Source organism: Simochromis diagramma, unplaced genomic scaffold (genome assembly GCF_900408965.1).
Source record: "Simochromis diagramma unplaced genomic scaffold, fSimDia1.1 OVJJ01000487.1, whole genome shotgun sequence".
NCBI classification, from domain to species: Eukaryota; Metazoa; Chordata; class Actinopteri; order Cichliformes; family Cichlidae; genus Simochromis; species Simochromis diagramma.
Genome location: NW_024387305.1, coordinates 7,116,306 through 7,143,146, shown reverse-complemented (window position 1 = coordinate 7,143,146; position 26,841 = coordinate 7,116,306). Strand labels below are relative to the sequence as shown.

The 26,841-nt window shown below is 41.0% G+C and overlaps 2 protein-coding genes across 2 annotated transcripts in view; both read left to right on the top strand.

Annotated features, from left to right (window-relative positions):
* Window positions 1-13,698, top strand: part of LOC120716946 (testis-expressed protein 2-like) — a 30,438-nt gene extending 16,740 nt beyond the window's left edge. The window contains exons 7-12 of the mRNA XM_040004683.1: window positions 180-279; window positions 6,150-6,276; window positions 7,632-7,745; window positions 8,049-8,258; window positions 8,564-8,684; window positions 12,321-13,698. Of these exons, the coding sequence (XP_039860617.1) occupies window positions 180-279; window positions 6,150-6,276; window positions 7,632-7,745; window positions 8,049-8,258; window positions 8,564-8,684; window positions 12,321-12,470 (822 nt within the window). The 3' untranslated portion in view covers window positions 12,471-13,698. The remainder of the gene's footprint in view (window positions 1-179; window positions 280-6,149; window positions 6,277-7,631; window positions 7,746-8,048; window positions 8,259-8,563; window positions 8,685-12,320) is intronic.
* A 527-nt stretch (window positions 13,699-14,225) lies between these two features.
* The window catches only part of ccdc40 (coiled-coil domain containing 40), a 17,792-nt gene continuing 5,176 nt past the window's right edge, over window positions 14,226-26,841 (top strand). Inside the window, exons 1-16 of the mRNA XM_040004687.1 lie at window positions 14,226-14,966; window positions 15,001-15,607; window positions 17,190-17,329; window positions 17,727-17,820; window positions 17,937-18,052; window positions 18,228-18,311; window positions 19,055-19,274; window positions 19,890-20,047; window positions 20,159-20,281; window positions 21,985-22,106; window positions 22,364-22,607; window positions 22,709-22,891; window positions 23,492-23,737; window positions 25,915-26,128; window positions 26,231-26,400; window positions 26,490-26,581. Of these exons, the coding sequence (XP_039860621.1) occupies window positions 17,201-17,329; window positions 17,727-17,820; window positions 17,937-18,052; window positions 18,228-18,311; window positions 19,055-19,274; window positions 19,890-20,047; window positions 20,159-20,281; window positions 21,985-22,106; window positions 22,364-22,607; window positions 22,709-22,891; window positions 23,492-23,737; window positions 25,915-26,128; window positions 26,231-26,400; window positions 26,490-26,581 (2,195 nt within the window). The 5' untranslated portion in view covers window positions 14,226-14,966; window positions 15,001-15,607; window positions 17,190-17,200. The remainder of the gene's footprint in view (window positions 14,967-15,000; window positions 15,608-17,189; window positions 17,330-17,726; window positions 17,821-17,936; window positions 18,053-18,227; window positions 18,312-19,054; window positions 19,275-19,889; window positions 20,048-20,158; window positions 20,282-21,984; window positions 22,107-22,363; window positions 22,608-22,708; window positions 22,892-23,491; window positions 23,738-25,914; window positions 26,129-26,230; window positions 26,401-26,489; window positions 26,582-26,841) is intronic.

Below are 26,841 nucleotides of genomic sequence, written 5' to 3'. Positions count from 1 at the left end.
TCCCCCCAGGCAAAACCTATTTCACTTCATGAAAAATATTTTGATACTGATTTAGATGAAAATGATACTCTAACGTCTATATCTGCTGTTGTCAAGGTTTTTTGTTTGTTGTTTTGTTATTGCTTACTAAGTATACTCGGAGAGTATCTTCAGCCAAATTGTATGCTTGTGTCTTTCAGTTGCCTTACTTCATGAATGAGCTCACCCTGACAGAACTGGACATGGGCTCGACCACTCCCAGAATCCTCAGGGCATCTAAACCCTGCATTAACTATCGAGGCAAGAGAGAAATCAATTTGGAACCATAATATACACACACACACACACACACACACACACACACACACACACACACACACACACACACACACACACACACACACACACACACACACACACAGTGAATAACTAAAAGATGCACTGGCAAACATGAGCTCTCTGCACTTTATTTTTTTTTTTCTCTCTCAGAAGACTCTAGTTATTGTGCAATATTTGCCACGGAGAACATTCGAGTATCTCGTGTTTTTAAAAACACAGCACCTCCACACAGGCCATTCATAGTCAGATAGCTATGCCCATGGTAGAGATAACAAAGATAAGGGGTAAAATTCTAATCTTTGTTATCTATAAAGTTACAAGTGGTTTGGTGTTGCTTGTATAAAGCTGTCACGGATCTGGGTTCCAGCTTTCAGGGGATTTTTTTTTTTGTTTGTTAACACTTAATGGCTAACAGTAGTGAGCTTTGTTATTAAGATACAGTGCTAATTAGCGCTAAGCAAAATACAGATTAAATATTGCAATTTTACTAACCATGATAGGATGACAGTTAACTGTTGGTGAGCAAAATCATATTTTGTAGCATGCTGTGAACATGTCTGTGATCTGTTGGGCATTTTACCATGTGAGTCTCGCTGTCAGGGTCTTCCTCTAGTGGCCATTTAAGGAACTGCAGGGTTTGGCACTCAAACACTGGTTTCATTTCTTAGTTCTGGAGATGTCTCCATGGTACAAACTGAAAAATAATTTAACTTTACTTTTGCAAAATTGCTCCCTTTTGGAAATCTCACTTATGGAAACACAACTTAAATTAAGACATATTCAGCAACATTATTTATGATTTATTGTTGGTGTATTTGACCATTTATAAATATAGACAGTTCAGTACCACTTAGAGTAGCTGTTATCTATAGCTGATATTGTCTGAACATCAGCTCTACTATAAATGTCACTGTAATCTCTTGTCAAACATGAATGTGACTAACCTCAAACGGACTGTAGCCTAGTTTTACTTACTGTAGTTTTCTAGGTCACATAGACAAGTTTTTCATAAGCAAACATGACACTATATGTCAAAGCTTTCTTTCTACAAAAACTCCTACTCAGGTTTTTTTGCTATGACTTTGCTTTTTATATTTAGTGGCAGACGCCTCTGCAGTCCAGACTTCCAGACTTTAAACTGTCAAAACTTTAGATAATGTCATTTTTAAAGCTTGTTGGACAAAAAAACTCAGAAATGACATTTTGCCTCATGACTGGCCGTGGGTCTTATTCCCAGACTTTTTGCTGTGACTAATAAGTTCACAATTCTGAGACTGCGCTCTCCATCCAAACAACAACAACACCGGCGATCGCTGTGCTAACTTTACTGAAAGCAACCCTGTCCACACTGACAACAAAAAAGAACTAGTTAAACTGGAACGACTCAGCTTTTTCATCTTTAAATTTTTGTTGCATCAGTTCACAAGAGTTGCCTCAAGTGAGTTGGAATATCCAAGCACGACTGCTGTTTAGTCCTTCTAGTTGTGAGGCGAGCCAATCAGAAGAATGTTGGCCCAGATCGAGGGCAAAAACGAGGGGCTGCAACAAGACCCAGAACAAATAAATAAGGATTATTTTTGACTGCTGCGCTAGAGTCCAACAATAAAAATTTGGAGCAGGAAATGATATAATATGTAGTATAGTACAGGTCTTTTTAAAAGTATTTTATAGCAGCAGTAGAAACAGCAACATATGCAAGTTAGGGCCACATCATTACCTGGTATAACTTCTGTGGTTGTGGTTGGATGTGGTTGCTGCTAATTATAATTTAAAAAAAAAAAAAAAAAACATAACCCAGAGGAGATAACACAAGTCTTTGCTAACACCTATAAAAAGAAAAACTGCTCCATTCAAGAACATGCAAAATAGAAATTTTTGTACTGGGCAGTCACAGCCGTTTATTCACTCAGTCTGTCAGGCAGGGGCAGGAGTCGGTTCAGTAAAGCTCATAACCCTGAGCTCCTGTATTGTTGTCTTGAGTTCGGCTAACTGTATGGATGTATGAGTGGAACTGGTGTACAGTAACATTTGATTCATGCAAAAAACAAAAACGACAAAAAACCCTTTAGCAGACATGCTACAGACTGTTGTACAGAATACAACTTATTTAAAGCTTAAGGCTTTGTTTAGAAGTCTAAAGAAATTTAATTGTGTTCTCATATACAGCACAGTCCATACAGGCAGGTTGTACTTCACGGCTCTTTAGCAGGTTTTATGGTTTTATGTGCTCCAGATAAATCGAGGCTTAGCTATGTGAGGTCTTAGCTCCGCATAACTATGCATGTTCTAGAGCACAAGCAGCTTTTACATGAATACTTCTGTGACTATTCAGTAATGCAGGCGCACTGAGCTTTCCTTTCGCTTGTACAACGTAACCTTTGTCATTCTACATTCTGTAACTGATCTCTCTTTTCATCTGTTTCGCATGCACAGTCTTCTATTTCTCTTCCTGGTTTTCTCTTCCCCTTTCTTTCCCTTTCATTTCATCTTCCTCTTTGTGCCTCTACTCACTCTTTTCTCATCCCAACGCTATGAGTCACTGCTTCATTTTCATCACTGCAGCAGCACTCACATATCTCTATAATAAGGGCAGGAATTGATTGTGTCTCCAGCTGAGATGGCAACAGTAGTTCTTGGTTCAGTTCCAGACAAAACACCCATCAGAAGTCTCTCTAAACATAATCAGTTCGCATGGAGCTCGTTTTCACTGATGATGTTGATATTTTGTCAGTTTTTATCGCACTTACTCCCCAAACAGCTAAGGTTGCCAGAGGTTTCTTTTCTTTATCACAGACAGTAAGTGAATTGACAGATATCACTTACATTCAATTAAAATTTGTGATTTTTTTTTTTTTTTTTTTTTTTTAGCCACATTTCTTGGAGGTCGGGGGCAAGTGTTTTATCTTATTTTTATGCCAGGTATTTCAGTTTTTAGGAAACTTGCAATCAAAATGGTCAGTTTAGTTTCCTTTGGAAATTTCCACTGGTGTTGTAGGGGCTGAATCCTTCAGGCAGCTCAGGTTCTGCCTTTATCTCGTCTCATGCCGCTCCTTCCTGTAACAATCCTGCTGAGTGCAATGGATCGATGAATCTTTTCAGCTGTGCATGTGTGCATGTCTTGGCAAGCAATTGTATCTACCTTTCCTCACATTTGTATTCATGCATGTTTGTTGTTACATGCTTTTTTTTTTTTTGCTTTTTTTTTTAATGTCAGTTTCTGATGGACACAAGAAAACAAGTAGCCTCCCAGTATATGTGAAGGTATTTCTTTGCAGTTTGTTTGGTGGGGCTTCACCCTAATTAGGGAAGCACTGCTCTGATCCAGCTGCTTGCACCGAGGTCATCTTCTTTATCCAGACTTACAAAAACTCTGTGCCCCTAACCCAACCTGCCTCAGCTCACACCTCTCCAAATTGGTGGGTCCATCAATGCCCTCTAGGCTCAGCTGATCGAAGCTGTTCTTTCAGCCCCACAGTCTTTCTGACTTCCTGTCTATTTTTAACCAGCTGTTTTGCCAGACATTAGTAACTCTCTGTACTTTCTGTACTTTCATTTGTTCCAGGTCCTTTTTTTTTTCACCCCCTCGACTTTTGGTTTTGTCTTTAACGGCTTTAACTCTGTTTCTGTCTGGCACAGCAAACTTATGGCATTATCTAGTCATTTAACACAAACCAACGGTATCAAGGCAGCAAAACGGTGAAAACAAAGCATGCAGTTTCAGTCCTGTGTGTACTTTCCCCACATATCAGCTCTTGTTAATATCTGAACAAGTTTCCATCATAACCTTTCCATTTTGATAGTACTAATACTTAAACAGCAACAACAAGTATCCAAAGCCGAAATATCTGTATTACAGATGATTTGTTAAGCAACAACCTATATTAACATCCCAGCATGTTTGGTCTTTTTGACCAATCATAGCACTTCAGAGGCTCTAACAGTCAAAACCAAGATCATAATGTGAACCCTGAAGCTAATGGGGATCCATTGCAGCCAAATTAGCAACAGTGTGACACATAAGTACTTAGAAGACTTAGTCAGAAACCTCCCACTGGCATTTTGAATAACTTAGGGAAGCTTTGTTAAGACAAATTAACAGTGAATTGCAATAATCCAAATGTGATGGATATAAAGGCATGATCATCAAGCTCCAGTTCAGCATGACACAATGGAACTTCACTTGGCACACCAAGGATACAAAGTTTCCATTACCTTACCTACCACAAAAGTGTCGGGAGCACAAACAAGGACTTCTGTTTTCCCATCATTAAAGTGGAGACAACTGTCAGCCATCCCAACGTCTGAGCACCTGTGCAAGTTCTGCAACTTAGTCCTTAAAGGAGAGATATAACTGATTGTTATCTGCATTGCAGTGATAAGAAAAAGTGCTTGAAATGTGCTAAAGTCAGATCCAGCATCAACCAAAAAGAGCATTCTCCTACATCACAATGTTACAGGACCTTTAGGGGTCAGTATCTTGCCAAAGGCATAAACTTGAGCAGCCAGGAACCAAACCACCAACATTCCAGTTATTAGAACACTTGTAAAGGTGTGGGGCCATCATCTGCTCCAGGACAGCTTAAGTGCACCTTGACATTGATTCTCCAAGTCTCTGTATCTCTGTTGCAGGGATTAAAGACTATTCTTTCAAAAGATATTTCCTTTTTTGGTGTTTTTAATGATGATGTTGGACAGTGTGGTCTAACACATTAGTCAAGAATCTCCCTCACGTATAGAACTGATGACTATGAAGGTCATATATCATGCAAATTACATTGCACATTTTTTTTTCAATCCCAAAAATGTTTCGTCAAGGATTTTAAAAAAAAAAAAAAAAAAAAAAAGATCACTTTTGTTTGATGGGGAACAAGTTGACCCACAATAGCTGTCTCGCCCACCAGAGCCCACTGTAGGGAAAAAGGTTTCAGATTAGACCCTTAATTCATCCTGTTCAGATCTAAAAGCCTGTTCTCGATGGGCTGTTGTCACGAAGCTGTTAAATAACTACCCAGGTTGTGGACTTTTTGGCTCCCTACTGCTGTTCATCAGTTCCTCATCTCTCAAACTTTGCTGCCCTCTAGTGGTGCCAAGAGAAACAACACTAACAAGTTTATAGTAAGTCTTTGCACACAAAGACCATGTGACTCTGTTTTATAAGGAGAGAATTGGGGGTGGAAAAGAATGGGGAAACATAGGGGGAAAGAAGTCTGGGCATACACAGCCTGCCCCAGTCAAGCCAAGCTTTCTATGGAGATTTTTGACAAGTTTCTACTATCAGATTACAGCAGATTTGGTAGTACAGAGGTAACAAGAAAAGAGGAGGGAAAGGAGAGCCCTGTTTTTTGCAGCCAGATCTCCCTGCTGTTATCAAACAGAGGCTTAGGGAAAGGCTGTGTGATCTCCAACTGTTCCGCCTACGTTTAAAGGATGTCTTCCAGTTTTTCCCTTCCTTCTCGGGGTGCTTCAGTGTGTCTTTCTCATCTAAGCAGAGAGATCAAGAAAATAAAATCAGTTGGGTTCCCTGCTTTAGTGATGCTTGGAGGGGAATGAGAGGTGTCACAGAAAGAGCAGCACAGCTTTATGAGAATAGTGAGAGTAAGTCTGAGACGAGAGGTGGTGAGGATGACTGTGAAATGGAAGATTCTCAGTGTTTTAGCTTCAAAATTAGTAATTATGTTTCTTTCCGCTGTCACTAATAGACTCAGATTGGGAAGCCATGTTTTACAATATAACAGTGATCTGCAAGTCTTACATTTTGCAGTTTCATATCTTACTTTTTTTTTTTCCTCATATCGACCTTCCTAGTAATCTTTTTTTTTTTTTCTCCTCAGGTCTGTGGTTTGACCTGGAGATGACCTACAGTGGCTCCTTCCTGATGACCCTGGAAACCAAGATGAACCTCATTCGCCTGGGCAAGGAGGGAGAAAGCCTGCGCCCTGGCGAATTTGGCAAAGATGGGTAAGACAGTCGATCTCCACAACAATACTGTGTGCACCTGTTGGAACAGCCTTTGTTGGATTTAATGCAGAGTTTTGTGGGGGGGGGGTTTCTCCTGGGACTTAAACAACGCGTGTGGTCTTTAGTATCTAGTACACTGTCCGGTACCTCACCTGTTTCTCTCAGTGTTTTGTCTTTTCTGTCTCCTATACCTCTCCCCCCCCCTTCTTTTTCCCTGCTGTTAACTTTGGATTCTGCCTATATGGGGTTGTTAATCGGATGCATTTCTTCCCTCGGTGAGTGCTTTAATCAGCATCAGCTTTCATTTTCCAGTTACAGTTTCTTTAGTTTGGGAGTCGTCATTTCCTAATACCAGCTATAATCTCATTAGCTTTTACTTCATCTCTCTCCATTTTCATCCCTCAGATTACGTCTTTGCACTACAGAGCAGTAACATGTTAGTATGTTAATGTAAATACAGATCAGGAGGCACAGATTCCACTTTTTTCAAGTCCTGGTATGTTGTGACACTCTGTACTACTGTCAAGAGTTATTAGAAAGCTCTGAAAGAGTAAAAAGTATCTGACAGCATTGATTTTCTGACATTAAATAAGGATAAGGTCATGTATTGACAGTCATCTGTGCCATCCATCCATTTCTCATCCAGTCACTCCTGTCAAAGGATCACTTTTCTTGTGTTGAGCAAACGTCAGCTAACCATACAGATAACCCACCGTCTAAAGACAAGAGGAAAAATAATAATCTTTCTATCTTCTGGCTTCAGTCAGCTCGGGGATTTCAGCAGCTGTCAGGAGACATTGGCCATTCTGCTAAGCATGCCAAAGAGGCATTTGGAAACTAAACATCACGTCTGAAAGTGATTAGACCACTGGGCCTGAACCAAAGTCGGCTGTCAAAAATTCCTCTGTCTCACAGTACAATCAAAAGAAGAACTGAGAACATGTCACATGACAGATACAGATACAGGTGTCCTGTCAATTCTTCCATTGCCTTTTGGTGTAAATGGTGCAAATTAAAACCACTGGTCTACAATATGAATGTTTGGGGATTCCCAAAAATAATAGAAAGGGGGCTTTTTTTTTTTTTTTTTTTTTCAAGGTCTCATGAGGAAACAAGGTGTACACCACCTGAAAAATTGTGAAAATAATTCTCGTGAAGCTTTGTTTTTCTTTTCTTTTTTAGTAACTTACTAAGTTGTTTATTAAAACAGCGTTATAAGCATGTGTGCATGTGAGTAATCATAGATGGCATATTAAAAACGATAAAAAGCACAAAGCAAAACCGTTTGCATTTGTTAATAAATGCATAGAAGCCAGCACATTACAATCCTCATTTATTTGTTCATGTGTTTCTAGATACAGGCCACGAACTTACTGCTTGGCTGACAGTGATGAAGAGTCATCCAGCGCAGGTTCATCAGATGAGGAAGACTCCTCAGATGTTTCCAATGATTTGACTGGAGCGGAGGGGTGAGTGTAAAGGGGCGTGCTTTTTGTAATCAAAGGACTGTAAATGTAAACAGGAAATGAGTGTTATGATTACTTCAGGTTACAAAAGTACTGGTTAAATTTAATTGGAACTGAGACTGTCTAAAAAAATGTATGTGTAATTCATTTCTGATCACTAATTCTAAAATAATTTCACCTGTCACATCTGTATTTATTTCACTAATAAAACTAAATAATAGAAGAAATCAAAATGAAAAAATAGAATTACTGGATTACAGGAAAGTTTGCATTGTTTAACCCAAATCTTCCTTTTAATAAATACAGCTTTGTTGGAGGACATAAATCGAGCAAGATCATGCGCTTTGTGGACAAGATCACAAAGTCCAAATACTTCCAGAAAGCCACAGAGACGGAGTTCATCAAAAAGAAAATGGAAGAAGTGTCCAACACACCGCTGCTGCTCACGGTGGAGGTGCAGGAGCTCCAAGGAACACTGGCAGTCAACATTCCCCCTCCTCCTACTGACAGGATATGGTATGTGAAGAAAGTCTTGTCCTGCTGTGTAACCTGTGGAATGCACAGAGTGAAGGTGCAGGTTTACCAGAATGACAACAACACATTTGTTATAAACAGTTTTTTAGACTCCAGATATCTTTACCCTAAACTTAAATCCAACTACCTTTGTTTATTAAGTAAACTGTGAGGATACCCAGAACTGGTGGAATTACTCAGCTAAATAAATGTGTATTTCTTTATACAGTCTCTTACTGCCCTCTAGTGGTGGCCATATGTCAGTCGTTAGCCGTGATGGTGAGGGTGTTGATTGTTTTCTGGTGCAGGTATGGCTTCAGGACACCACCTCACCTGGAACTGAAGGCACGACCTAAACTGGGAGAAAGAGAAGTCACTCTGGCTCATGTCACAGACTGGATAGAGAAAAAACTGAAGCAGGAATTCGAGGTATCGTAAACACAACATTTCTCCTTAATTTTTGTAAGTCACTGACACAGTCATACTTCGGAGCACAGCAACATTTATTTATGGTTCCGTACAGAAGGTAGAGCTAAAAAGACACACTTTGCTGATGTGCTTATGGTCTTCGTCTATGTATGGATGTATGGATGCATATTAGTATGTAGGGTAAAGTGTAGAGCAAGGCAGTGATGCCAGCAGTTGTAGTCCTCAACCATGCACACAATTATGACAACAGCAGATGGTGTTTAGAGGATTTGATGCACTTGAGACACATTTTTGGGTGCATGCACTTTTGTAATGGAGTGGAGGTTAAAAACAAGTGTTAACATCATCAGCTGTAGATTGTTACACAGTCAACATTTCAGCTCCTTAATTACCTTTTTGGCAGTTTTTACTCATCTGGCATGTTAGTTAGGGAGCTGCTGCTACTTCACATCAAAGGGATTCAGTTGAGTGGGTTCAAGCATCTGACTAGGATGCTTCCTGAACACCTACCAATGGAGATGTTTCACTCAGACCCAAGACACACGGTTGAGATGCACAAGCTACTTTGCAAGTGGCAAACAAAACGATGTAATTTTGATGACAGAACTGGAAAATATAAGCCAAAGTAAAGCACACCTGTTGCTCTTGTCCCTTTTAAAAATGTATTATTTGTTGTCAAATTAATTCAGTTTAATGAGTGATCCATTAAATGGAATTTGATCAATATCTCTGTTTTTCAAATAACTGATTCGTCATGATATGTATATATTAGGGGTGCAACGATACTCGTATCGATATTGAACCGTTTGATACAGTGCTTTCGGTTCGGTACGCATATGTATCGAACAATACAAAATTTGTAATTTATTTTATCAACTTTCCTTCTGACGATGCTGTCTGTGTTGAGCGCTCAGTGAATCTGCGTTCGACTACTCCGGCTAGGCTGCACTGTCGAGCGCAGATCCACTGAGCGTTCAACACAGACAGCATCGTCAGAAGGAAGAGCGCAGGGCAAGCTAGCGAGACAGAAGTTAAGCTCTCCTTGCAACATGGCAAATTGAACCCCCCCCCCCCCCCCTCATTCAGATCTGGCGTTTGGAATTATTTTGGTTTTCATGTGACATATGACCCTGAAGGTAAGCGCGTCATGGACTAAAGTAAAACAGTATGTTGGATGTGCCACGCAATGCTCAATTACATGGGTGGGAACTAGTGTGTGTTAACGTGTTGGCCGTCTAGCCCCACCAGGGGTAGCTCGTTAACGGAGATTTGCCGTGTTGTGGGGTTAACCGTGGTCAGAGGGCCCGGTGGCGCCAGTGTCCGGCAGCCTCACCTCTGTCAATGCGTCCCAGAGTGGCTGTGGCTACAATGTAGCTTGCCATCACCAGTGTGTGAATGTGTGTGTGAATGTGTGCGTGAATGGGTGGATGACTGGATATGTAAAGCGCTTTGGGGTCCTTAGGGACTAGTAAAGCGCTATATAAATACAGGCCATTTACCATTTAACGTCATTTCAACGAGATTAACGCTGATAGCACTAGTGGGAACACAACGAATATGACTGCACATTTACGCCGACATCATCCTAGTGCAAAGACAAGTGGAAGCAGACAAAAACAACAAGCATGCATGCTACAAACTTTACCCGAGTCATTTAGACAGCCGTTAGCACATGATTCTCCTTATGGGGACCTGATATGTTTAATGTTGTGGCTAGCTCAGACAAGGAGGAGACAGAGATATCGTTTGGTCTTGCTTCCCGTGAGCTAGCCAGGGAGCACAGCCGTTTATTGACATCTGCAGAAGAACACTGCCACTAGCTAACTGCTCAGCGCGGCAACCGCACAGCAGCAACAACAACAACACACAGGGCGCCCTCTGACCCCGGAAGGACACACCGTCGCAGCGAGAGGGCGTCACCCGTCACTATGGCAACATAAACAAAACATAACTGTACAAACAGAACCCCGAACAGCCCTGACCCGCTACATAGCCCCCCACCTAAGGGGTCAGTCGTCCCCGACGACCCCATTGCCCCACACAAAGTCCTGCAAATGTCCAGGTGCCTTCTTTTGGCGCACCGGCCGGTCACGACCGGCGGGGGAAAAGTCACTCGGGTCAGAACATGGGGTGCCACCATCATCCCACTTCTGACACCAATGTGGCGAGCTCAGACAACGAGGAGACGGAGGTGTCGTTTGGTCTTGCTTCCCGTGAGCTAGCCAGGGAGCACAGCCGTTTATTGACATCTGCAGAAGAACACTGCCGCTAGCTAACTGCTCAGCGCGGCAACCACACAGCAACAACAACAACACACAGGGCGCCCTCTGACCCCGGAAGGACACCGTCGCAGCGAGAGGGCGTCACCCGTCACTATGGCAACATAAACAAAACATAACTGTACAAACAGAACCCCGAACAGCCCTGACCCGCTACAATATGCTGCAGAGAATATAGCCCAGAAGAAGCGTATAGTATAGCTTTTATTTTGGAAAGAGCCATTTCTCTGTAATAAACTCTCTTTTCCAAAGATGAGTGATTCCTCAATCAGATACAGGTGTTACCGCGCCAGATCCGCGGCCCCGAACCGTAGTAAGGAAACCTCTGGCAGTTACTTGAAGGTTCCGTAACTGACTCGTAGCCGGCAACAGCTTACTAGACAGGTCAACTCCGCTAGCAAAAAGATCGAAGGAGGCGTAGGAAACTGCTTCACTGAACTTTATTTCTTCTCTAAGGCACGAACACCGCGTACAGTGGGCTGAAACAGTTTACTCACAGCGAGCATCGCCGACACAACTCTGGCTGTCGAGGGAGTTATTATATTCCTTTTATTTGTTTTCTTTTCGTCTCTTCTGTAGCTAACCGTTACTTTTTCCCCTTCTCCGCTCTCTCTCTTCACACACACACACCAGGCAGTCCCGCTACACACATCCCGAATACATTTCCCATCAGGCTTCATCCTTAAAGGGCCATGCCTGTATTTATTTTTTTTAATTACTTTTGTTTCAGCAACATTAAATTTAAAAACTGTACTTTTGAGTTAAAATATATATTTTCAATTTTAATAAATGACAAATTAAAAAGGCATGAACATTTTTTTTGTATCGAAAAAATATCGAACCGTGAATTTTGTGTATCGTTGCACCCCTTGTGTGTGTGTGTGTGTATGTATGTGTGTGTATATATATATATATATATATATATATATATATATATATATATATATATATCTTTTTTAGATCACAGTGGGTCTGCAAAAACATCACATCTCAAGTTGTTTTAAATAAACAATCTGATTATTTATGATTCAAACAACTAGAAATACTAAAAATTATTTTGTCTGTGTCGGTTCTCAGTCAAGGTCGTGGTAGTCTAAGCAGCTTGGAAGAAAGCGACTAGACACCTTTCAGTTTGTTAAAGTGCGTAGTGTTCAAGAAAGTCCAGTGGCTTTTTTTCCGAGCGCCGTAGACTAGAAATTATTCAAATTTTCCACCCATTTTCAGTCTAGTCAATTAATGCACTAGGAACATGAGTGCATTTTATTAATAAACTGGGCAAATTAACCACTTCACTTTAGGTTTCACGCTGAATCAAGCATATTAAATACTGCCTTTCCATTATCTCTCCATCTTTTAGAAAATCCTTGTAATGCCAAACATGGATGACGTGTGGCTGCCGATCATGCATTCTGCCATGGACCCACGCACAGCTGGTGGCCCTTTAGTTGGCCCCCCAGTGGACCCAGAGCCTTCCCAGCCAGAGAGGGAGAGCACCAGCCAGCCATGATGATTGTTTACAGTATTTCCTAACTATTACAGGGTCTTAGAATGGAAACCGGAGCCAAAGTCGATAGGTCTGACGCTACTGTAACACGAACACATTCCCATAGAAAAGACTATGAATTCTACAAGAACAAGGTAGAGTCGACCAAATAAACACTAATGACAAACAAACTGTTGCTTGCTGCTCCCTTAAGTGGTATTTATCAGAGGATAGATTGATTTGTCTTTTAGAGTTTAAGGATGGACATATGAAGGGAGTCACGTTTGGCTCAAAACCGGGAGGGGGTTAAGCTAATAAGAGGAGAACATATAAGTATATAATGTGTTATGAACATGTCAATGTGAAAGCATTCACCACATACCTTACAGCCTGCACGTGATGAGACAGTGAGACGGCGCATGGTAGGCCTTTTTAGTTTAGAGACTGAGCAAGTGGTGCTCACAGCGTGACGTATGTAGATTTTTCTAGAGAAACAGGCGAAATAAATCAGATACTTGATGTTTATTTACCGAAAAAGATTAAACCTTTAAGTGGCTTTGTGTCAACGACTTTTAATCAGGTGTTAACTTACAGTATTGATTTGTGCTGTGACCAGATCTTGAACACCCCGTTCACTTGCCAAACCCTGTTCTTTTTTTTCTTTTTCCTTGTTTTTTTTTATTAATGCCACTGATGCCATTATCCGTGTTAACATGGAAGAAATGCTCAAGAGCAAATATGCGTCATGTAGGAACTGTCGTTCACAGCGTAAATTTAATGCTTATGACAAGTACGCAACAAATAAGTGCAATGTTAGAAATGCTACATAGAATTTAAAATGATAGAGACTATAAGTGTATGTCTGAGAAGTAAGAGCCCTGTAACACGTCTGCTGAATGTACGTACGGGTGTTTGTGGCTTCAGTTGTTTTTGAATGGAAACGTCTTTTCTCCCGGCAAAAATTTGACTGGGATATGCAAATTATTGCACAAATACTAATGAAGGTTTTCTTATGATAAACACTAGCTCACCTTGCATATCATTTTAGACATGTCCTATTCGATAATCGGGCTTACGGAGAGCCGAGTGGCTTATTTATCGATGCACTTAACAGTTTTAATTAAGATATGTGACAGTGCTTTAAAACGACTTTAACCTCCACACTGTATGTAGAAGGACACTTCAGTGAAGCTAAGGTACAGACTGGTTCATAAACCTATTGGCAAGAATGTGCACCCTTCTGGGGAAAAAAGAAAAAAAAGCTCTTTAACTGTGTTTCTAATCTTAACCAAAGTCCTTTAATTAGGCCCAGAGTTGGACTGCTCTTTCTGCTCACAGGTACACATCTTGTATTGACAAAGCATTGTGAAGTGACATTTACAGATGTACTACAGTACATGCGTTAATGTTGAGGGGTTTTTTTTTTCCTTGTATTTTGGAAGTCTAAGTGGGTTATGGTTTCAGGTTTTGTGTCAATGTTTTTGGTATAAAGAGAATTAAAAGAGAATTTTTTGATGATATATGTAAAGCTCATGAAGTTATTTGTATCTGTGAATTATTCATGACTTTTTAAAATTTACATTTTAATTTTAAAGCCAAATCCAGTGATTATGTGTATCTGCCTTATTTATAGAGCAAAATAAATCTTGTCAAAGCTTTTTATTGTTGTTTTTTGCTTTCTCACAATTTGGGTTGCAAATGCTTAGTTTATCTTCTCTAGCAGTGGGTCTTGTTTTCATAATAGAATAATAATAATTTGATGTTGGGCTCATTTCATCACTTAAATCACATTGATTTTTATTAAAGCTTATAGTTGGAGCTGTAACAAGCCATCATCTCTTTATTGTACCTAAAGGTATTATAGGTAAAGAACTCAAGAGCTTCATCGTTTTCTTTCACGTCTGGAAGTTTTAGTTGTGATGTAACTTTTCCAGTCCTTACATACTGTTTTATAACTGGTGCCATCAAGAGACTGATATGTTTCAATGCACATATTAAACAAATATATAGGACTGTTTTCTTCCATTTGCACAGCATCACTAAATTTAGAAATATTCTGTCTTAGAGTGACGCTGAAAAACTAGTTCATGCATTTATTACTTCTAGGCTGGACTACTGTAATTCATTATGATCATAACTGACAGGAAGTGGAATTGATTCACTGAATACTTCTTCCCTATTCCTTTCTTTTCTCCTTCTGGCAATTTTACTTATACAAGACATTTTATACATGAGACTGAATGTGCTTAACGTGGAAACTGAAGACATTAAAGACAGAAAAAAGCGAAACAACAACACTTATTGACTCTAGACCTGTGTGAACAAAAAGGTTTTGAGTCTGTTTTTGATCTCAAGTCAGCAGGCTGCTTGTTCCAGAAAACTGAAAGCACCCTCAACAGACTGAGATTTGATTCTGAGAACAGTTAAAAGACCCAGTCTGGGTTTTTGACAGTCAGCAAGTCAGAGACATACTGGGTGGCCAAACCATTGAGAGCTTTGTGAACTAATAGAAGAGTGTGTGTGTGTGTGTGTGTGTGTGTGTGTGTGTGTATAGCTATATAGCACTGGGAGCCAGTGAAGTAACTTCAAAACTAAGTTAATGAGGTCAAATTTCCATCTACCTGTACGGATTCTGCCTGCTGCATTTCAAATAAGCCAGAGATGTTGTGCTGATGATTTGGTCCTTCAAATAGTGCTGCAATAATATAACCAACTTAAACCCATGAATGAGATGAATGCATCTCATAGTCAGTTTGAGAAAGGAATTTTATAGTCCTAGATATAATCTTTAAGTGATAGAAAGCAGTATTTAAACCGTATTTATGTGGTTATCAAAACAAAGATCACTGCCCAAAATGAGGCCACAAATTGCATCTAAACATTTGTCTACTCTCTTACAGGCTCCTCCAGGCCTCTCACAGTTGTTGGCTGGAGATAAAATGTTACCACAGCATTAAGAAATTAGCTTTGAACATGTCAGTAACTCCTAGAAATGACTTTTATTCTGTAAGCGGTCGTAAATAAGCGCGTACATCCTACGTGCTGCCTGTGTGTTAAAACTCCACAGCGACTGATGTCTGACTGAGACTGCGCAGGCGCCAGCTACGGAAGTTTACGGTTGCCTAGTAACCTTTATCGACTGTACCCGTAACGCTACCGTGGTAAGTTGTATCCTAAATGCAAAATTAAATTATATCATTGGTACGATATAGTACGATGGTATTGGTACGCAAACTGTAAATTGTTCTTTTGACTATTAAAGAGCCAAAGTCAGGTTGACAGTTATTATACTGTGATCCTCACAAACCCTCTCTATTGTTGAGGACTTAGCGCGAAGCTAGCAAGAATACAGAAACATAGCTGATTTTAAATACAAGGAAGGTATTTGTTACCCATAAGCCCAGCCCGGAAATCTTCAGATTTCCACTTGATATTTTATTCATTTTCAAGTAGGCTCAGAAAAACTTGAATATATAAGGTGAGTTCTGGTCAACACATGAAATTGTAAAAATCAATAATGAGTGCAATGTATTTGCTAATTTAATTTCATTATGTATAATGAAAAACGGCAAATGGCCTGTATTTGTATAGCGCTTTTACTTAGTCCCTAAGGACCCCAAAGCGCTTTACACTACATTCAGTCATCCACCCATTCACACACACACATACACACACTGGTGATGGCAAGCTACATTGTAGCCACAGCTGCCCTGGGGCGCACTGACAGAGATAATGATTGTTTCTGATCATTATTATTTATTAATTACGAAGGACCCACCCTGATTCCATAGGGTAGGGAAGCAGACCTATATGGACCTTAGTGGAAGGGCAACACACAACAATATGACCTCTGTTTTGCACTCATTTAAGTGTAAGAAACCGTAGGACACTGTATTTTTTATATCCAAAACTCATTGAGCAGTCTTATATAACATTTCCACGATTCAAGGGTAAAATAGGCTGCAAAATCTAGACTGATGCTATTTTGACAAATAATTTGACCATGAGGGAGCGTGGACATAGAAAAAAAATTGACCCCTGTGTACCTGTAGATGTGATAATGCTGGTGCAGAAGTGTATTATCCAGTGCTAACTAGAAATTTCTGAGTTTAATATTAGATTTAAACCATTTAAGAGTCAAAACTTGACTCCAACACAGCACTCAAAGAGTAAGTCATGAGTGTGTAAGTCATGGGGTGTCAAAGGCAGCACTCAAGTCCAGCAGAACTAAAACTGAACAACCACCTGAACAGGTATCAACTAGAATATAATTTTTCAGTTTCAAGAGAGAAGATTTAACACTGTGGAAAAACCCTGAAACCTGATTAAAAGATTTCATAGATATTGTTTAGCCAAAAGACTCCAGACATCCACTTCCAAATTTTGTTTCTTTAAGAATGACTGGACTACTGTTTGGCAGTTTTGCATTTATAATTGAGAGAACACCACAGCCTATTAAATCAAAAACCAAGATGGCAGGCAGGACATCTGTTATAGAAGTGAAACATGTCATATGACATCTGAGAAAAGAAAACATGTTCAGAATCTTCAAACGTGGCAATAGCTGACTAATAAAGAAGGGATTAGCGCCACAAGTTAAAACATTTGCTCTTATATTTTCAGCATTGCTAAGAAAAAAGTCGGAAAATTTCTCAAAAGCCCTCTCTCTCACCATTATTCTTTGACATTTGGGGCAAATACACATATTAGTCACCTGGAGAAAATATAAATCTTCATGTGAAGTTTTAGGTCCAATGCAGAACCCAGGAGATGACGATGGAAGGGAGGAAAGCTCCCCCCGAAATGAGACAGATCCCAACCTGCAGGATGGAAGTGACGACGCTGAAGAAGACAGTGGAGCGACTGCCTCACATTACAAAGAGGTTTGAGATGTGCATCTGCTGTGGTTTTGTTTCCTTACTTTGTTGCTATTTTAGCAACAGGTCATTGAACACTGATGCAGTTTGGATGTTTGGCCAGGTGCTGTGCTGCTGCACTCACAGTCTTAACTGTTGGATGCACAAAATATTGCAGTAGTGTTAGTCATTTGGCTCAAATGGAATCAGCAGTTTGGACTCTCATGACAGGATCCATTCTTAAAGAAGTGTGTCCTCCTTCTTTGCAAATTTACATTTTGCAAAACCACTCACTCAGCCAGATTGGCCCCTTTGGTGGGCAGGTTCATGTTTGACATCTTCAGTCTAACAGTTCTCAATGTCTAAATCACAGCAGCTATTAAGGAGCTCTATTCATGCTTCATGTTTGTCTCCGGACTCACAGGCTCAGTCACTGCCACAGCCAGAGAGCCCTGCTGCCCATCGTTACCATGACCTCACTGTAGTGGATGAAAACTTCCCTGCGGCCACAAATTTAAGTAAGTCCCACATTAATCCTCTGTGGGATTTACTTCTATATATTCTATAGCAATATGTACCCTTTTTACATGATTATTTATTTTTTGGTTAAATGATGCCTTTCACTGTATTTCAGTGCAAGAGGATATTGCTCAGATGGCTCACCGTTCACACACATCGGAGGAGATGGAGGATCATGAGCCACTGCCAGAAGATGAGGAAGAGGAGTTGATCATTCTTGATCCTGAGCATGTTTGTAGCTTCACCTTTAATCTTTACACGACCAGTGTTTACTAAATAATGAATAGATTTTTGTCTTAGTGCTCATCAGAAAGAACATTGAATTATGATGGATGTGAAGCATTAATACTACATATCTTTGTCTTCCACTGGGACGTTACTGATACTATATTTAATCTGTTGGCAGCCCGTGGTCAGAAGACAACAAGCTGCTCTGACAATCCAGCTTGGAAAACAGCTGGAGAGGATTAACCAGACACTGAGGGAAAAGGTCGGCCACTTCTCTGACCAAAAACTCTCTCCATCTTTGCTCAGTTAATACACTGATTCACACATGCAGGAGCAAACAAGCTAGTTTCTATACAAACAAATGCAACTTTTCTATTTAAATGTCCAGAAGATGGTGCTGTAGAACTGTATGGCAACTGCAGAAGACTTCACATCTTCTGTATTACATAAGACAGGTGTTTAGGAAAGATGCAACACCCACAAACTGTTTACCTTTCCAAGAAAAACACTTGTTGCAGGGTTAAGGTGTGAGGCCTTCATCACTCAAATGGGTAATGATGACAAACACAATATATTAAATGTCATGTATGGTATATATAGCGAATATTGATTTATAGTACAGTATATTTCATATGTAATGAGTTGAAATTTAAAGCACTTTGTATAAAACATTTTAAGAGTTCCCCTCATTATCTGAATATGTTCACATAATGGGTTCACATAATGTTCACATAATGACTAATGTTTGAAGGTCACAGATTTATTTTTTAAAGGTCCCCAAAAGGGTTACAGTGTTGGAAATAAGTTACAAATACAATAAAATCTTTTTCAGTTCCAGTTCCAACCGGCAACCACTAATAAGTAGAACCAGTACTTTTATACCAGGCTTTGTCCTGGATGAAGGAAACCCATTTTAGTACCCAACATAAAAGCATGTATAAAGTCGGTTATCGTCTAGAATTATTGATTTTTCTGTGATTTCTAACTGCTCTCCTCCTCCATCAGCATGCAGTTGCGAAGGATGATGCTAGCCACAATCAGGAATTAGGTGTGGAGGTCTTCAGGATTCAGGAGCATCTGGTCAGACAGCAGAACAGGCTGCATGACCTCCATGAGACCAAGACACAAGCCGAAACCAAACACCAGCAGGTTCTGAACCAGCTGGAGGAGATAAAGAGTCAACATTCCAGCATGACCAGAAAGGTCTGCGAAGCCAGAGCCAATGGTGAGCCTGGACTGTCATTTAGAGGTTGTGTCTTTGTGCTGATCCAGGATTAGTTTTGATTTTATATGACTCTTGATGTCTGTCCCAATGACCACATTACGATTACGTTTTTTTTTTTTTTAAAGAGAACTTTATTGCTACTATTATCCTCCATCCGAATCAAGCTTCATTCTCTGTTTGGGGTTGTTTTCCACTGTGAGTTCACTCGTACTACTTATGATTGTCTGCAGTAAAATTAAATAAAATGCTGTGAAATTCAATTACATTAGGATTCCACTTTATGCAACTTCTTTATATTCACCCCTTAGGTTTACACGTTTCAGCCAGAAAGCTGAAGCTTTAAGATCAACTCTTTTTTATGCATTTGGCTTTATGTTAGTATAAGTGAGAATCTGGTGGATGTGAAACCCTAAAAGTTCAATGGCGCAAGTTAAGAAGTTAAAATAAATGTAAACAGATTTTATAATTTTTTCATCCTTCCCTTTTAAAAGCAGCCTTTGTTGGGCCTATGTAATACTGTTTGAGCAACAGAAAGGCAACATCTGTATCTGTTCATGTTTCTGAAATTATGATTTGAGCCATTATGTTTATGCTCTCTCCTCTGTCCTCCCTCAGAGTCCCAGCTACAGGCACAGTTAGACAGCATGACACAGTATCTCATCTTCATCCAAGGAGTCAGTGAAGGTCTGCGCTCTGAAGTCAAAACCATGAATAATGCTAGACGCAAAGCGAGAGCTGAGAAGACCCAGGCAGAAGACCAGAAATTAAAGCAGGTAGACACTCACATGCAAATTATTACGATTTGATTGTATTTGTCAATATATACACTATCTGGTATATCAACATAATTTTAACTTAGCGAAAATACTCATCTGTTACATCAGGATTTATATGTGGAGCGACTAACAAAGGAGTTGGACAGGCTGACGCAGCAGATAGCCATGTATGAGTCCAAAACCAGTGCTCACGCAGAGGAGACACAGACAGCCAAAGAGGCTCTCTCAGAGGTAACTGCTGTGCCATAAAAGGTTATATGCTGCATCTTTACATGAAGAGATGAGCACTTTATCCCTGCAGCTTTAACAAGAATTAGTAGCCCACCACACCTTTTTTGGACATAAAGCAAAATAGTGAGCTAGTGAGATAGTGACCTTGAACGTGGCATGGTTGTTGGAGCACATGAGACAGTCTTTTTTTTTTAAACTGCTGATATACTGCACAACCAGGAGAAGCAGCAGTTGTGAGCAGCAGTTATCTGAGACAAATTGTTTGATGCCACAGATCAGAGGATAATGGCCAGACTGTCATGTTTCGGCTGTGTGCAGGCAGGAGAGGACCCAAATGCAAACTCACGGGGAGTAAACTCGAAAGCACAGCTTTATTGCTGGGAAACAGGCGATACGACAATACGAAACTAAACTGGGAAAAACTAATTATAATATGCACAAGAAGACACAGCGAGAATCACACACAGCTATGAGGGACGACGCGACATGGAACAGAGGGTGATTCTGACATAAATATACAGAAGGTAATGAGTGAGGTGGGAACATATGGGAGCACAGCTGAGGACAATTACGCATAACAAGACAGGGAGGATACGGAACTGAAAATACTAACCCAAGGTGCAGACCTTAAACATAACACAGGAAGAACATAGAGACACAGACAGGAGGGGAGAGAGAGTGCGGAGAGAGGACTGACATCATGGGCAGGGGAAACATGGGACAAAACACGAGGGGAAACAACGCACAGGAGCTCAGAATTATATAAACACAAATATACAGAGGGAGACGTAGGAGCAATTACACAAGGAAATCTGACAACCAATAGCTAAACATAACAACCTAGGGACTAAAACGTTAAACTAACAAGGTGGACTCAAACCATAATACAAAATAACAAAACACAAAAATTCAAACCGCTGGGTCATAAGACCCAGGATCATGACACAGACTTCTTTGAGCTGATAGGAAGACAACAGTAAGCCAAATAAACACTTGCTAGAACCAAAGTATGCAGAAAGAGCACCTCTGAAGGCATGATTTGAAGCAGATGGGATACAACTGCAGAAAATCACTAAGGGTGAATCTCCCTTCAGATAAGAACAGGAAGTGGAGGCAATTCACACAGTATCAGCTGTTCAGGATGGTGCTGGTGTAATGGTGTGGGGGATATTTTATTGGCACACCTTTGATCCTTCAATATCGACTGAGCACTGATGAAATACCACACCTACCTGACTCTTGTTGGTGCTCATTCCTTTATGACCACAACCACATATTACCCATCTTCTAATGGCTACTTCCAACAGGATCTTGAACCATGTCACAAAACTCAGAACATCTCAAACTGGACTCTTGACCATGACAATGAGTTCACTGTAGTCAGATGGCCTCCAGCAGTCACCACATCTCCGTCCAACAGAGCATCTGTGAATCTGTGCCACAATTTAAAAAAAAGGCTGTTTTGAAGGCAAGTTTGTCCAACCTGAACTACCTGTAACTGATGAAGTGGCTGGTGGGTGTATCTTACTAGTTGATTTAATGATGTACATGGATACAGTCAACACAAAAATATTTGGATGAGAGAAAAAGACAAACAGGTTATGTTTTTGTCTCGTTCATGTAAATCATGAACGAAATAAGAATTCTCTGATTATGGCAGTCGTCAAACAACATCAGTCATTCATTTTTACATCTTTGTGCAGGCTGAGATGGAGATGGAGTCACTGTTGGTGGCCCGTAAACAGCTGCTGCAGCAGTGGAGCAGCTGCCTCATGGGGTTGAGGAGACGAGACGAGGCCTTCGGTGCGATGCAGGAAGTCATCCGGTGAGACTGATGGATGTGGGAAGCTGTTTCTGATTCATGTCCTACTGAGTAAACGTTAAAGGTGCTAATGCGCTTCAAGTGTACATGTAACAAATGATGACAGTGCTCTAAACATGTCTATAGAAAATGACAGATGTCTATAAAAAATGTATTTTTAGAACACTCAATGATAATATTAACCCTTATTTGATTTTTTATTCAAAAGTAACACAGAACAAAAAGTGAGCAGCCATTCATTTTTTTTCTGTTCTTCTCAGTGAAACCAAGCACCAGGTGATCTTGCTGGACAAGGACATTGATGGCTACAAGAAGTCCATCAATGCAGAGCAGGAGCAAAATGAGATACTGACACTGCAGCTGAATTGGTCTCAAATGGACTGCACCACTACCAGAAAGCTCATCAGTGACAAGCAGGCTCAGCAAGAGGCCCTGCAGGCCCACTACAGCACATTCCTCCTCACTCTGCAGGAGACAGAGCGAACCCTCGCTAGACTCTCAAAGGTCAGTGTTTGGCCAGAGAGCAGTCGTGGTACAAGGTTAGAAACATTACACTGTCTGATTTTGTTTTTGTCTTTTTTTAATCTCACCCTTAATTTCTCCAGGAATTTGGGTCACTCCAGGCTCAAGTGAACGATCAGAGTAAGCAGCTGGAGAAAGAGAGTTCTGCACGGCTGGAGCTGGAAAACAACATCATGAGCTCCATGCAGCATAAGCTCCTCCACAACAACGCTGCCAAGTACTCCCAACTGCTCACTGAGAAGATATCCAGACTCAAAAAAGAGAAGGTAACTAAAAGCAGGAAAGTATTGAAAATGCTTAGACTGTCATAACACTCTTATGATAACACTCTTCAAACCATTCACAATAAATCCCCTTTCTTTGATATCTCTAGTATTATCATAAGAGTGTTATTCACTATACCCTACATATTGTCCAGGTCTTTGGCTTGGGCTTGTTTTAGTGAAAGACACACTCCAGCAGTATCACGTTATAGATAAAGAAAGAGAGAGAATTCACAAGCAACTGATGAAGTCTTTTGGTTTGAAATGACAGAATAATGCAAGTAACAACAGCTCTACAGGATTAGTAACAGTAGTAGTAGTAGTAACAGGTGTTAAATAAGTACATGTATAAAGGTTAATGTACACTATAGAGCCATAGAGATTTGAATGCAATTTATTCATATATTGCCAAATTAGCTTTATTCAATTTCAGTATTATTATTTTACTAATTTTAACGTTTTTTGTTCATGCTTTTACGTGACAGGATTACATTTTTCATTTTGATTCCTAGCTTTTTTTCTTTGTAAAATGTGTAGAGAATAAAACAAATATGTGAAGATATTAGATTTATGTGCTTCTCATCATTCCTTTCCCCCCTTTAGATGTACCAGTTGAAGCAGTCAGAGGAGGAGGTGTTGGTGGTGAAGCTGGAGAGCCAGCTGGTCAGCCAGCGAGTGGACAGCCTGGCCCTGACTCAGGAGGCCCTTGATCAGGAGATCACAAAGTACAACAAGTTAATCACAGCCATTGAGGCTAAGCTTACTTCATCTGTTAGAGTCATCGAGCAGAAGCAGTCAACGATCATCGGATACAACACGAAGATTTCTCAAATAGCGGCCACCACTGGGGTGAGTGGCTGTGGGGAAGCTGTGGTTTCTTGTTACTAAGATCATAAATAAATACAATAGAATAAAATGCAATTTTATATATATAGCACATTGAAAACCAGGGGGTACACCAAAGTGCTTCACAGTAAGGAATAACGGTAAATAATTGCACTGAACAGTAAGTGATTAAAACAAGGTCAAATAGAGAAAACAGAGAAACAAACAAACACATTAGTAAGTAGAGATAGGGAGAAATCATGATTATCCAGAGAAATGAGTAGCGATACAGCAATTAAGGAGCGGTGAGAATTAGTGAGTTGGAAAAGCCAGGTTGAATAGGTAAGTTTTCAAGCGTGCTTTAAAGTATTGGATGGAGTCAGAGGCACAAATGCTAGCAGGAAGACTATTCCAGAGGTTTGATGCTACAGAGGCAAAAGCACGATCACCCCTAGTCTTCAGACGGTGCCTGGGCTGGGCCAGAAGTAACTGACCAGATGATCGTAAAGAATGGCTGAGAGCATAGAGACTGAGAAGGTCGATGAGATAGTCATGGGCAAGGTTGTTTAGGCATTTCAAAGTAAGCATCCATCCATTTTCTTCCACTTATCCGGAGCCGGGTCATAGGGGCAGCAGCCCAAGCAGAGAAACCCAGACCTCCCTCTCCCCAGCCACCTCCTCCAGCTTGTCCGGGGGAACACCAAGGCATTCCCAGGCCAGCCGAGAGATATAATATCTCCAGCGTGTCCTGGGTCTGCCCCCGGACCTCCTCCCCGTGGGACATGCCTGGAAAACCTCACCCAGGAGGCGCCCAGGAGGCATCCTTGTCAGATGCCCGAACCACCTCAACTGGCTCCTTTCTGATGTGGAGGAGCAGCGGCTCTACTCTGAGCCCCTCTCAAATGCCGAACTTCTCACCCTATCTCTAAGGGAGAGGCCAGCCACCCTTCGGAGGAAGCCCATTTCTGCCGCTTGTATTCGCGATCTCGTTCTTTCGGTCACTACCCCTCACCTCGTGAGGGGAGGGGCGTAGATCAACCGATAAATTGAGAGCTTTGCTTTTACACTCAGCTCTCTCTTCACCACAACAGACCGGTACAGCGTGCGTATCGCTTCAGCCGCTGCACCAATTGTCTGTCGATCTCACACTCCATTCCAAGGTGAGCTGGAGGCCATCACCCGATGAAGCCAACAGGACCACATCATCTGCAAAAAGCAGAGATGAAATCCTGAGACCACCCAAGTGAAAGCCTTCCAGCACTTGGCTATGCCTAGAAATTCTGTCCATAAAAATTATGAACAGAATCGGTGACAAAGGGCAGCCCTGTCGGAGCCCATCACCCACCAGGAACGAGTCCGACTTATTGCCGGCTATGCGGACCAAGCTGTTGCATCGGTTGTATAAGGACTAAATGACCCGTAGCAATGGGACAGACACCCCATAGGTGTCTATGGGGTGTCTGTCCAGCACCGCCCACAGGACCCCTCGAGGGACGTGGTCGAATGCCTTCTCCAAGTCCACAAAACACATGCAGACTGGTTGGGCAAACTCCCATGCACCCTCAAGTATTCTCGAGAGGATAAAGAGCTGATCCAGTGTTCCACGACCAGCACGAAAACCGCATTGTTCCTCCTGTATCCAAGGTTCGACTAACGGACAGACTCTCCTCTCCAGCACCCTGGCATAGACTCTCCCAGGGAGGATGAGGAGTGTGAGGCAAGTAAGCAGCAGAACTTTAAAATCAATACGAAATTTAATAAGCAGCCAATGTAAGTCAGAGAGCACTGGAATAATAGAGGCAAACTTTCTAGTTCCGGTTAGGAGACGAGCCGCAGCATTCTGAACGAGCTGTAATCGTTGGAGGTGAGCGAGTTGGAGTCCAGAGTAGAGCGAGTTACAATAATCTAATCTGGAGGTCACAAAGGCATGTATCAGTTTTTTAACCAATTAAGGGCAGAATCCTTGAAGATCATTGAAAACCCTCAGCAATGCCGTTTCAGTGCTGTGGTTTCAGTGCCAATTACATCGAACCCATCCTTTAAAATCCGGGATGGAAGGAAATCGTGAGCCAAGTTCGAACTTCTCAATTGATCAATTATGCTTTTAAAAGTAGAAAGTGAATGAAAATAATTCAGTGTCATTTTGAATTGTTTTCAAAAACGAGGCTGCCAGCTTTAATTTATTTTTCCTGCATTTGCAGCATGATGACCTCGGTCCTCTGCACATCAAGATACAGTCAATAATAGCTCAGATTGAGGAGCTGGCAGCAAATATAAAGAGCGACCAGCAGCTTTGGATGAAGCGACAGGGGATTCTGATGGGACTGACCCAAACGATAGAAGCCAACAGCAAGGAGCTGCTCAAACTGCAGGCAGAGTACACAGGATGGCAACAGACGAAACTCTACTTTGAGAGTATGCAGGACGCACATGCTGCATATCCTGTCCAAGTCACAACCTGTATGCTACTATGCTACTATCTCCACTTCATTCTCACACCAACTCTAACCCTTTCAGGTCAGATAGAATCAGAGCACCGCGAGGAGGCTGAGCTGGAGAAGAGCTCAAAGATGCTGAAGCGTGATCAGCTGAAGCTCAACATGCTGCTCAGCAAGAAAGGACAACTGAGCCAGGCTCTGCAGCAGGAGAACGCCGTGATGGAGACAGATTTCATTCACAGACTTAAGGCATGACAGGCGGGTTTCGTCATTTTATATTTTCTTCTTTTCTTCTGTTTTATATTAATATATAACTTTATGTAAAACAATGTGACCAGGATGCAGAGAGGGAGGCCGTTAAGATGCAGATGAAAGTCGAGAAGACGCAGGAGGAAAAGGAGAGGCTCCTCAACAGTCTGGTGGAAGCTGAGTCAGTCACTTTCTTTTTGTCCTTGTTTCTTCTGACTTAAACATATTCAATTTATTTATTATTGAGTTGATTTGCTAATCAACTCTTAAATCTCTTAAATCTCTCTCTCAACTCTTAAGTCCTACTACTTATTCATGCATCTTTCAGGATCTTACAAAGCTTCAAACAACGCATTGACTATTAAATTAGTCGTCAGCGATTTTGATAGTCGACGTAATCGAGACTAGTCGACTAATCTTTTAAATTTCAACCCAGCTCCA